The 12,858-nt window shown below is 36.4% G+C and overlaps 1 protein-coding gene across 1 annotated transcript in view; it reads left to right on the forward strand.

Moving 5' to 3' along the window:
* The window catches only part of LOC306868382 (carbohydrate sulfotransferase 8), a 43,790-nt gene extending 33,344 nt beyond the window's left edge, over nt 1-10,446 (forward strand). The window contains exons 3-4 of the mRNA XM_079414490.1: nt 5,526-5,566; nt 8,366-10,446. Of these exons, the coding sequence (XP_079270616.1) occupies nt 5,526-5,566; nt 8,366-9,445 (1,121 nt within the window). The 3' untranslated portion in view covers nt 9,446-10,446. The remainder of the gene's footprint in view (nt 1-5,525; nt 5,567-8,365) is intronic.
* The last annotated feature ends 2,412 nt before the right edge of the window (nt 10,447-12,858 follow it).

Below are 12,858 nucleotides of genomic sequence, written 5' to 3' on the forward strand. Positions count from 1 at the left end.
ACATACTGTACAGTGTGACAACTGCGTACTGTACCGCTAAATTTAGCCTCATTATTGGCCTCAGTGGTTGGAAACATGAATACCTCGCTGCCCTCCAACTGCTAAATAACAGTCCAGTGTATTAGTGTCTAGAAAGTAAAGCCCAGAACACACTGCATGATTTTAGCAGTCCTATAAGATCACTGCATGTCACACTGTGCGACATGGATCTAATAAACTGGGCCACGACGTGTGTGTAGACTGTACGATGACTCATACAATATGACGCAAATTACTATTAAAGAATAAAACGTCATCAGTAAATTTTGAGAATTTATCATTCACTTAGTGCTAAACAAAAGGAGAATGATAAATCACACTTTAGCAGTTATATTTTTTATGTGTGCTGAAAAAACTGGAAGCGCTGAAAGAGGAAGCATAAGAGCTTGAGGTAAGCAGTTTTAAGTTTTAGCGCCATGTCGCGTCAATTTCATGTCACATTTTTATTTGTTGTTCAGTAAACGTGGATAGTAGAACCAAGCACACTGTGCGATGATCATGCTGTATCGTAGGCTATCTTTGGTCGCAAGACCGTGACGACAGCCGTCTTTGAACCTCTCTCACTGTAGGACATAGGACCACCAATTAGGAACCACGATGATGCCAATCTTTCGTCTGGGACAGCTGAAAATCGTGCTGTGTGTTTAGGACTTAAGGTATATAATGATAAAGTATCAGTAGTGGTGACACATTGTTTGCAGTTTTATTTTGTGAACTGTTTACTTGCAAGGACTAACTGGACCATGCTAACCAGCCAAACCTTGACCCAAACCTGCTATTTGAGCATAACCCGCACTTCTCTGTCTCTGTCAAATAAATAACATCTCATTCTGCCAGCGACTGTCGCCATGTTTATGACACATTGATTTGATTTTTGTGGAAAGCTGCACTGTGGTAAACAGAGAGCTACTGCATTAGATATGACAGGAGCTCTGCTTGCTTTTGTTGTTCTCTGCCTCTTCAGATGTCTGTTGTATAACTTTATATCTATATAGCTGCACTCAAGCATCAGTGAAGGAGTATCTTAATGCATATCAATTGCATGTGGCATAAAATAACCCAACAAGAGGGTATTTTGTTTCATACAATGGTTAATTTCTTTTAGTGTTGGGATAAGTTGCCTTTAAAAGCCATATTATATTATTGCACTTCTCATTATTTTACATTTTACGAAACATTGAGTTCTTATTGTTAATTAACTATTAAAAAGTGTTTTAATTAATTCAAAATTAAGTTGAAATAAGATAGACAGTAATCTATATATAAAGATTAAAAATTTACGAAAATTAGAAGTTTTAATGTTAGCTTAGTAACTAACATTACTAAAAATAAACAGAAATAAAAAACTATAATAAAAATTACTAAAGCACCTAACAAAATCACTGAAACAAACTATAATTAAAAAACAACTTATATATATATATATATATATATATATATATATATATATATATATATATATATATATATATATATTAAAAACTTAACACGTGCTATAGTATTATACAGCTAATACTAAACATTGGGTTTGCATTGAACATTTGTGAAAAATGTTTCTAATATAGTTAACATACTAGCTCTTTTGTAAGACTACATTATTATTTTGTCAGATTACTATTTTTATGATTTGTTTTGTTCTAAAAACATCTTCCTTGAAATTGTCATAATTATTTATTTTATTGTTTACTTAGAAAAACTAAACTAAAATGTAAAACTAACTAAAACTAAAAATTCATCTAATTTAAGTCACCAAAAACATTTTAATTGATGAGAGTGCAAAATGACATTTCTAGATTTTTCTAGAAAGAACACCAGTCTACACACTATATAAAAAAAAATTGTAAACTTTACAGTAAATAACTGGCAGTTGTGGTTGCCAGAATTCTACCATAAAAATATGGTAACAACATTTTTACAGATTTAACCTAAATTTACATTTAAAAACAGTATTTAATTAACTGATATAATGTTAATATACCAACTTATTGAAGTACTGAAATCAGCTTGTAATACTCGGATAACCACCAAAAGAATGTGGTGATGATAAAGTCACATGATGAACCAAAGCTCATCACAAGCAGCTTTTCTACAAGCTGAGAAAGATGTGTCATTCATGTAAACAGTAAACACCATCATGTTAACACACATGAAACTGAAATAATGCAATAAACGTTATTTTAGCAACATTAGATGTAACATACAACCCTAATGAACACAACTGATAAGAAAATCTCAAATTATTTCAACGAAAAAACGTGAAATGTAATGCAGAGAATTCTGGGAGTGTCAATTCACGGTTTTTCACTGTAAATTATACATTATTTTTCACTTTCAAAAACTGTATATTGCCATACAATTACATGTAATGTCCAATACAGTTTTTCACGGTATATAGTACCATATATAGGAACTTACGTTAACCAATTAATAGATTTTTACTGTAGCTCTTTTACAGTCTCTTACCGTTAAAATCACAGTCTCTAAAAAGTAATTTGTTTAAATTACAAGTAGCATGTTACATTGGCCCTCAATGCTCTTTCTTCAGTTTCTTTTATAAAAATATAACTTTGGTAAGGACACGTGTACTAGAGAGTTCTAGAAGATCAAATGGTGGTAGGACCAGTGAGAGTCCCTCGTTCCGTGTTCCTGCTCTCTTCCTAGGATTTGAGTTATTCATAAGCTGTGAAGTCATCGGGAGCAAGGATGTCTGCACTCTGCAGTGCTCCATTACTGCCAGCTCCCACCGTGCAGCAGCATCGCTCTCCTGCATCGCCTCATGTCGTTTAGGTCGGCCGTCTCTGACGAGACTCTGATCTAATAGACCTGAGTGATCTGCCGGTGGCAGCAGGAGGGAGACGCACAGCGGCAAAGACATTAGCTGTTTACAGGGATCGTCTGTTATCTTTCACACAATCTCTCCTGCCTTCGCCTTTCCTCCCTGTCTCACCTCCTCCCACTCAAGTGAGAGATCTTGCAGACCCATAGAGCGTGAGAGAATTGCTTGCAGTTGGGTCAACGTGCAAGTCTGTGCATCTGTGCGAGTGCACACTATCTTTTCATCTTATTTTTCACTCCGTGCTGCTTGATATTCATTTTATAACTTTACAATAGAACTTTGAGACCTCTGAATTGTAGCCAATTCTGCAATCAACAGAAATTCCAAACATCTATTAAACAGGGCTTTAGAAATATGAATTTTCAAAGAATTAATCATTGGGAAGTCTTAATTCAATTTCAATTAAAAATAACAAATTTAATGAATGAATGCACAAACCTGTTTTGATCACTTTTTGTTGCACATTATTTACATTTTCATAAACCACAATACTGGCACAACTTACCCCGACCCACATCATTTTGGGAAAAAATGGTTCATTTAATAATTCATGACGGATTTTTAGCCAAATAATTGACATGGGTTTATACATGGGCGATTCACCATATTTTTTAGACTTGAATAATATTTTATTTTTATCTGCAGTGGGGAAAATGCACGTTGACATGCAAAAACAGCATACAAACTATTCTTATATGCATCTCTCAATTATAGGCATGAATAGGTTCTTGGTTACATGACACACATTATGCACAGTTTGCTAGATTAAATGGGCAATGGTATGTGGTGATCCTTATGCTTGTACACTAACGTACCACAGCACATAGAATTGCCGCCAGATTAAGTATAATGCATTATGACACAAATTGTGCTGGATAAAACAGGCTCACCAACAGGATTCTATGAATTTATGAATAAAAGAGAAGAAACACCATGAATATTTTGCAAATTCTCTTTGAAATTCATACTCTGTTATCTATGGGAAACTACAACCTACAGTATACAGCGTCCTCATTACAGGGAACTTCCACAGATTAGATGTAAGTTTATGCACTAGTACAATGAACTGTATTGTTTTCCAGAACTTTGTGAAGACAAGTTTTTGTCTATTATAATTCCATACACTAAACAGATTTTATTAGCATTCGTTATACATTAAAATGTTGGGAAATATATGATGACTTTTAATGAATCAGTCAAAAACTTTGCAACCCATTTTACTTCTGTAATATCATGGATTTCCAAGTGCAACAGAATATCAAACAGGAGAAATGCAGGTCAGGACAGGTCAGGTCATTTTAGCCATGAGGAATTGATATTGAAATTGTAATTAAAAATCAATCAAAGTTAATTAACAGACTAATGTTACTAACAATTATGGGTTGCAAATCAGCAGCAAATCAGATATTGTGTGTAGGAAACACTGACGTGAACAAACTGCACATGAACGCACACAAAAAAGACTGCATGGAGTTAACATTATTGAAATTGGAAAATGTTAATTTTTTGGTTATGTGACCAATTTGTGACAGATTTAGTTGCAGTCTGGATCCCTGAAATACTGTGAACTAAAAAGTTTCAGAGAATGAATAAAGTGGGGTTCTCGCAGAATGATTTTTTTAAACTGTGTAAACCTGCTAAATGACTTTTTTTGTTCTTTGTGACAACATGCACCAATGAATCATTCACAATAGGAAATGCTTTACAGAAGTGACTCTTATACTCTTACAAATAAAGGTTCATTATGGGCATTTATGGTTCCGTGAAGAACCTTCCACATCCACAATATTTCCATTGCAAGTTTCTTTATAGTGGGAAAAGGTTCTTCAGATTATTGAAATATTCTTCCTGCTTAGAAAAAAATGGGTTCTCTTCAGTTTTGATTTAATGTACAAACAGATTACAGTAGAAAAAGCCTCCCAGGGAAAAAAAAAACAGGCATCTCCCCAACCTCTTCTCCTGGCCTGTAAATAACCTGCTCTAGCTCTCAAACCCGTGTCAGAGCAGTGCCTGCAATGAATCCATCAACCAAAAGTGTGATGGCTTTGGCATCTAATCGATGCTAGTCTCTGCCCTTCCATAGGTCAGTGTTAAAGAACTGAGATGTCTCTGCCAGAGCTGCAGAATCTCTGATTCAGTATGACTCAGGCCATCATTCTGTTTAGTTCCCTATTAAGAAGAATAGACTTCGGACTTTAGATTTTTCCCATGGTGAATACTAACGAATATGTTTCTGAATATCTTTGGACACACTTCTGTTCATACACAATAACCTTTGATGTCAAGATGATGTTTGTCAGGCTGCTGGGAGACCATCTGGAGCTGCTGCAAGCAGTGGCACATAAACATTAGCAGTCCACCACAGGAGTCAACCTCCCTCCGTCCACTCGCCCTTTCTCTTCACTCCGTCTATATAAGAGGTGGAAAACATGAGCAAGGACACTACTTCACTAAGCCATATGCTTCTTTATTTCAGCACATTGGGGCAGACTGAGGCTTTCAGTATAACTTCTCGTTGGTTGCGTTTTGAATGTAAGCAGCTCAGTGAAATTTCCTGAACCCAGACGTTCACTTTCATGGTACACTGGTTGTAAAAAATGTAAAAGACTGAAATGTCATCCAAATGTTCCCTCTCTTTCTTTTCCCTCAGGTGCAAAGGTCATATTCCACCAAGTACAGGCCATAAGAAAGGTAAGGCTATCCGTCTGAATGATCACAAGGTTTTACACAAGTGCTTCATGGGGTGTGCTACGGCTGCTGGAATTACTGTGCACTGGCACCACTTGGTGGCTGCCACTGGAGAGACAAGACTTTATAAAAAAAAACAACAACCTTATAGAACCCATGAAATAGTTCTTTCATGTGTTGACATATTTTTAAACATTTTTAGCCCTGTGGACTTTTAGAATCTAAACTCTCTTAAAATACAGTCCAAAATCAATACAAAACCTCACTTAATTATTTAATTTGTCTGCTAACAATATCCAGCAGAGAATACTGAATCAAAGTCATATAAATTCCCACCACATATCAAATTGTTTTTTTTTATTTGACAAAACTTTGTGTGGAAATTATATTCTTAATTTTTGAATAAAATGCGTAATTGTAATTGAAACTGTAAATAGGTAATGTCGTACTAATTTCATCAGCTAGTATTTATGTATCATGAACACACAAATTATTTTTATTTTCTACACTTTTTGCAAACAACCCCGGGACAGTTGTAATTTTTACACAATAAATATTAAATGCTTTATCATTGTTTCTCACATTGTTTAGATTATCAGTATCAAAATAATATTAATATTTTTATGATGGCTTTTTATAGTTTAAGATTGAATATCTGGGTCTGGGACAAGGGCAAAACAAAAATCTGTTTGAAAAGAGTGAATGAATGATTGAATAAATCCAAGTTACTTTGAATAAAAATCAGCCCGTTACATAAATACCCCTGTGAACAAGAAGTAAACTTTAACATATTTTTAAGAGTACTTATTACACGAGTAAATTATGTATTTTTGAAAATGTTTTTGAATGCTTAATTGTTAATTGCAATTAATTATTATATGCAATAAGATCAAATTTAGAGTTCTTTAGAGCATTTTTTTTAAAGCATGGAAAACTTGATTTAAATTGTTCTTTAAAGTAAAACTTTTCATTCGTCATTACAAAGCGTTCTATTTAAAAGTGCACTTAAGTGTGTTAAGAAACAAGTAAATTTAAGTGTCCTTTTATTTCATTAATATTATTAATATCATTTTTTTAAATACACTTTTAGGATTTAAAGTAAACTACACTCTAAAAAAAAATGCTGGATTAAAAACAACCAAACTTGTGTTATTTGACAACCAGTGCTGGGTAAATATTGGACAGAACATGCTGGGTTATTTTGACCCAGCTGGTTGGGTTAAATGTTCTTACTCAACTTGGTGGGTTGTTTTATTTAAGTCAACAATTGTTTAAAAATTATTATATTGCTGGCTTAAAATGGGCTGGAAATTAAAAATCTCACACAGAATTACTAGAGAAGCGGCTCTCAATTCCAGTCCTCGTGACCCCCCCCCCCCCATTTTGTATGATCATCTTATCGCTTCAGACGTTTGTTCTAATTGAACGTAAGTGCCCTGTGAAGTGGACATCACAGAATATTCTGTCATGATTCCAGTTTGAAGCGAATGTATATGTTCCATTCAAAGTGCATTGAAGTGTGCGAGACATGAATTTAAATTGTATATATTTACAGAGGTATATGATGTCACACTCGTCCGTGTTTGAAGACAAAGCTCACTTCTAACGAGCAGATTATCTGAATCAAGTGTGTTAACAAAGAGCGACATACAAAATATGCAGAGCGGGCCATTGGGGGGGGCGCGAGGACTGGAATTGAGAACCGCTGTATTACAGGCAACAGCAACAATCAAAAGATAAACATTTATTATTATGCAAGAACAGCCTTGGAAAAAAATATAAAACAAATTGAATTTATTTGCACTCCAAAAAAAAATGCAGGGTTAAATACAACCCAGTGCTGGATAAAATATGGACGAACCCAGCGATTGGGTTGAACATTTAACCCAACTGTTGATACAATGAGGATACATGATACAAAACAACCCAATCGCTGGGTTTGTCCATATTTTACCCAGCACTGGGTTGTGTTTAACCTAGCATTTATGATATTACATACATTTAACTCGTTTATATAGCTGAAAGACTCCATAACCTGCCCATTAACAAACAGTACTGAGATTAGAGAATATATTTAAACATCAAATTAAATTAAATTCTGTATTACAGTATATTGAATAAAATCAGTTAATGTTATGCAAGGCAAAAGGTGTTTCTATCATCCGAAATGACTGCTGCCGCCAGCTATCTGACATTTCGTCCTTCTGTTGTGTAAAATAATATAATTTACAGCACAGTAAAGACGTTATAAATTAAATAAAATGTATACAAACCTTTATTTCGCTGAAGAAGTGCACCAAATCGGTGGCGGCAGCGCTGAGAACCGCTCTCTAGTGGACTCAAAAAGCCCGCGAACTGACTGTTACTCAGCTCAGCAGCTGGGTTGTTTCGTTGAAGACAGGCTCAACACAGTGTTGAGTAGAAAAAATAACCCAGCATTAAAAATTACGCAGCAGCTTAGTAACAGAAAAACTACCCAGCACCTGGGTAAAAAAATATTAAAATAACCCAATAAAATGACCCAACAAGCTGAGCCAAGCATTTGGGTTAATAAAAATAACCCAGCATTTCATTTTTAGAGTGCAGAAAAACTACCCAGCACCAGGGTAAAAATATTAAAATTACCCAATAAAATGACCCAACAAGCTGAGCCAAGCATTTGTGTTAAAAAAAATTACCCAGCATTTTTTTACTAGTGCACATTTAATACAATTGGGCACACTTCTTTTTCACAAGGGTGTGCCTGAGTTTGAAGAGACACTATTGTTGTTGCTGCCAGTACTCTTATTCTCTAAATTACAGGAGCAGTGTCCTTATTGTCCTGACAATGACAGACAGTCTGATCCAACAGAAGACAACTTTCCTAGACCTGCACAACCGGTGCAGCTTCCAGTCTTCCCATGGGTCCAGCGTTCCCCTCTAATCAACCCCAAAGACATCACTACTGCCCATGTCACAAAGAGCCACCGTAAACTCCTCCTTAAGAGCGGCCCGCTTGTCCAGCAGCTTAATGCTGACCCTTCTGGCCAGATCAAGGAGAACCCAGAACGAATGACTCAGGTGCAGCTGTCCCGTCAGAGACTGATGAGGGAGGTCTGTACCAAATACACAAGCGGAACAACCAAACAGACTATAACCCGAATGCACGTGTCCCGTATCTTTGTGGAGGACAAGCACAAACTCCTCTACTGTGAGGTGCCCAAGGCGGGCTGCTCCAACTGGAAGAGGGTGCTCATGGTGCTTCAAGGTCTTGCTTCTTCCACTGGAGAGATCCAACATGACGAGGTGCATTATGGGAATCATCTCAAGCGTCTAGACTCGTTTGATCAAAAGGGCATCATTCGTCGTCTGAAGACCTACACCAAAGTCCTCTTCCTGAGGGAACCTTTCGAAAGGCTAGTGTCTGCTTTTCGGGACAAGTTTGAAAGTCCAAACTCATACTACCACCCAGTGTTTGGGAAGCCCATCATATCGAAATACCGCAGTAATGCAACGCAGTACGCCTTGCGCACGGGAGCGGGCGTGACCTTCAAGGAGTTCATCCAGTATCTGTTAGATGTGCATCGGCCGGTTGGCATGGACATCCACTGGGAGCCCGTAGGACATCTTTGCAGTCCCTGCTTGCTGGACTATGATTTCATTGGGAAATTTGAGACTCTAGAGGAAGAAGCCAATTTCCTTTTGAGAAGTATCAGAGCTCCTAGCAATTTAACATTCCCTAGTTTTAAAGACAGGAACCCTAATGCAGAAAGGACATCTTTGGATATCACAAGAAGATATTTTGCACAACTAAATGTGACTGAGAGACAAAGGGCGTATGACTTTTACTACATGGACTATCTGATGTTCAACTATTCTAAACCGTTTAAAGATTTATACTGAGGTTTTTACAGTAGTCTAATGAGCTTTCTGTTGGCCCGATGTTCACATTTTGTCCTAGTGAGGTTATTTTATTACTCTGATGTCTTTGTTTATTTGATAGCACATTTCAATGTGAAATATTACTCACACTGGTAATATCTCTGCAGGCTGGTCCTTGCATTTATCTTGTTATTTACAAAACATATTCAGTTCTATTCAGTAAGAAACCTCTTAATGAGATAATCTGCCAAAAAAATAAAAATTAGACAATTTACTCACTCTTCATGTCATTTCAAACCTGTGTGAACAAATAACAAATTATTTTGAAGAATGTTTCAACTGTTTTTGTAAAAACAATGAAAGTCAATAGGGTCCAAAACAATGGTGGACAAAAACAAAATACATTTTTCAGAATATCTTCTTCTGTGAAGGTGAGTAAATGTCCGAATTTTCATTTTTGGGTGAACTGTCCCTTTGTTGTGTGTGATTTGTTTTCTCAGACTGCCTAGAATGAATTGACTGTACTAAGAGTGTCTAAAAGTGATCATAATGTTATTTATATTAGTGTTGAAGGAAAGTGTCCAACTATGAGTATCACTGCTCGATATAACATTGCGAAACCTTTTCAACAACGAGACAGATCGTTGCTGGATTTAGTGTGGTACATCTGGTAATGGTAAAATCTGATTTTTTGTGAATGTATAAAAAACTATTTGTCTCCAGTGTCTCATGTATTAGAGCAGGGGTGCCCAACCGTGTTCCTGGCGATCGACTGTCCTGCAAAGTTTAGCTCCAACTCTAATCAAACACACCTGCCTTTAATTTTCATGCGATCCTGAAGACCTTAATTAGTTGCTTCGGGTGTGTTTGATTAGAGTTGGAGCTAAACTTTGCAGGACAGTTGATCGCCAGGAAGAGGGTTGGGCACCCCTGTATTAGAGTATGACCTGCTACACCTTTGCCTTACTTTCACATTTCTCATTTTATGACGTTTTCTGTATATTATTAATAAATGTAAGCACAATATTTTAATGTTAGTTAGATGACATCTCTGTGCGATTACCTTTATTGTTATAATGACGTATCAAAATTCCAGTCATTTCTAGGCCTCAGTAACTAGAGGTGTACAGTAAACTCATCACATCCTCCCATCTTTCACCCTTTGTTTGAAGGTTAATAACATATTTTTGATTGTTATCCAATTTATTTTTCATTGCGGAAGTAAGCTATTTCCTGTGAGTCTGCAAGATTTTTGATTCATTAGCCGTTCATACAAACGCAACTGGCATCATCTTGCACTTATCAACTGTAGTGAAACTGACTTTAGATATAAGTATTAATATTACTGTAAAATTGTAGCAGTGTTCGTCTTGTTTCTAGGCTGATTGTTGTGTCATGGATTATATATTTTGTTCTATCGGACACATTAAGATATATGTACAGTTAAGATTATTAAAATAATTATTTCAAATCTGCACACACACACACAGACAGAGAGAGAGAGAGAGAGACAGAGAGCCGATATAGTGTTATTTCTGCTACTTCACCCCAGTTTTGGAAACAAAAGCAGCAACCCCCCCTCTTGCAGCAGTCAAAACTGGTGTTGATCTTTACATCTTGTCCTCCCACTCCAATAAGTCCTCTGCCGCCTGGAGCAACTGCGGCTTTTTTAGCTCCACCCCCTCGTTACCCCCTCCTTATCTCACAGGGCCTGGGGCTTTGACATCCTGTTCTCTCTCACAATCTACAGACTCAAAGGGCACATCAAATCAGCTACCATTTGTCACGTGGAAGACAGAACAAAGAAAATCCTCATTTTTCTTTCTTCAGCACCAAAATCATATTTTAAAAAAGGGGGGGAGTAAGAGAAAAATTAGTCTCTCCGTATGATTGGGTTTTGGAATGGAAGGAGCTGGAGGCAAGAGAATAAGCTCTGAACTAACTTTTACAAATGAAGTTATTACAAAAAGACTCTGGAAAATCTAATTACCAAAAAAAGTGTAGACAAAATGCAACAGCATCAAAAATGTTGAAAGTTGTTTCAGGTGAGATGTTTGACCTAGCACCTCACGTTCAGCAGATGGCGCTGTGGTCCAATGAGGAACACAGGCATCATTTGAAAACAACTTCCAAAGGGAATATGTAGATTTATTTATGCATTTATGAATGTTGCACAGGTATTACAGCTGTCTCTCTTGGCAAAACAGTGGCTCGTGCCTCCAAATGTGTAATAATTCATCATACTAGAAATACATATACATAAAATAAGCGGCTACATAATTTAAATAATATCATATTTAAATTTTAACACTATAATTTAAATACTATCAGTGGTTATGAATTAACAATGTTAATAAAGTCCTACGGACCACTGAGACGAAATGAGTTCGTGTGAATTGTGAAAATTTTAGCTTTAGCTGCTATTGATTAGCAGGACGCTTGTGTTTTTCTGACTTCAGGCTGTTTTATTTGACTCGCTTGAATATAAGAATAGGGGATAGTAAGTGTTACTCGGATATATAGTTTTGTTGGCATGATGCACATCATTGGGATAACCATTACTCCCCTCATCTCTCTGTAAATGAAGGAAATTAAGTGCAGGCGCTCGAGGCAACATTCTAAGCTATTTAAATCTTTAAATTTACATCTTCCTCCAGCGTCACGTAATTGAACTAACTCCGGGCTTGTTCCTTTAATTGAACAAAAATATCTTGTCTTCCTGCTGCTCGTCTGATGTGGGAAACTAATTTCAGCCAAAGGCGAGAAAAATTCGGTTAAGTCCAAATAGTTTGCAACATATTCCTGTATACAAACAGATTTGCTTTGCTGTGTTTTCACTGGAGAATGTGGGCTATTATGTCGAAGGTGATAACATTAGCTGTGTGCCAAAAGATTACTGAAGGTAATTGGAAAATACATTTTCAAATTCAAATTTGTGACAAGAAAAGGGTTCTATCATGTTTTCCCTTTGCACAACTAAAAAGGCCTAATTATTTAAGCAAATCTTAATTCATAATTTGTTTTCTGTTCGTAGGTTAGGCCTATTGAATTCCCAACAAACTACAACTGTGTTTTAAGGTCATGAGATGAGTTTTTGTAATTCTATTTTAGCTACATTATTTTTTAGCTGGCGTTTTCGTGCTGCGTTACCCAAGGAAACGTTTTGGTAATGTGGATAAAAACGTTTTTTTTATTCGCTGCGTTTAGTTTGGTCACTGGTTGGCGCCAGATGTCAAGGTATGGAACATTTTAAGGATAATGGGAACAATATTACAGTGTTCTAAAACTGTCAAATATCCTTTTTGTAAAAATGTTTTCAGCACAATGAGCCTGTCTTCCACCTGAAAGCTGTGCGCCATCAAGACAGACATCTCTATCTAGCCGCGCGCAAAAATTGAAATGGCGTGTTTGGCTCGAGGCGCTTGTGTGGGCGC

This window comes from Barbus barbus (genome assembly GCF_936440315.1).
Source record: "Barbus barbus genome assembly, chromosome: 50".
In the NCBI taxonomy this organism is placed as follows: Eukaryota; Metazoa; Chordata; class Actinopteri; order Cypriniformes; family Cyprinidae; genus Barbus; species Barbus barbus.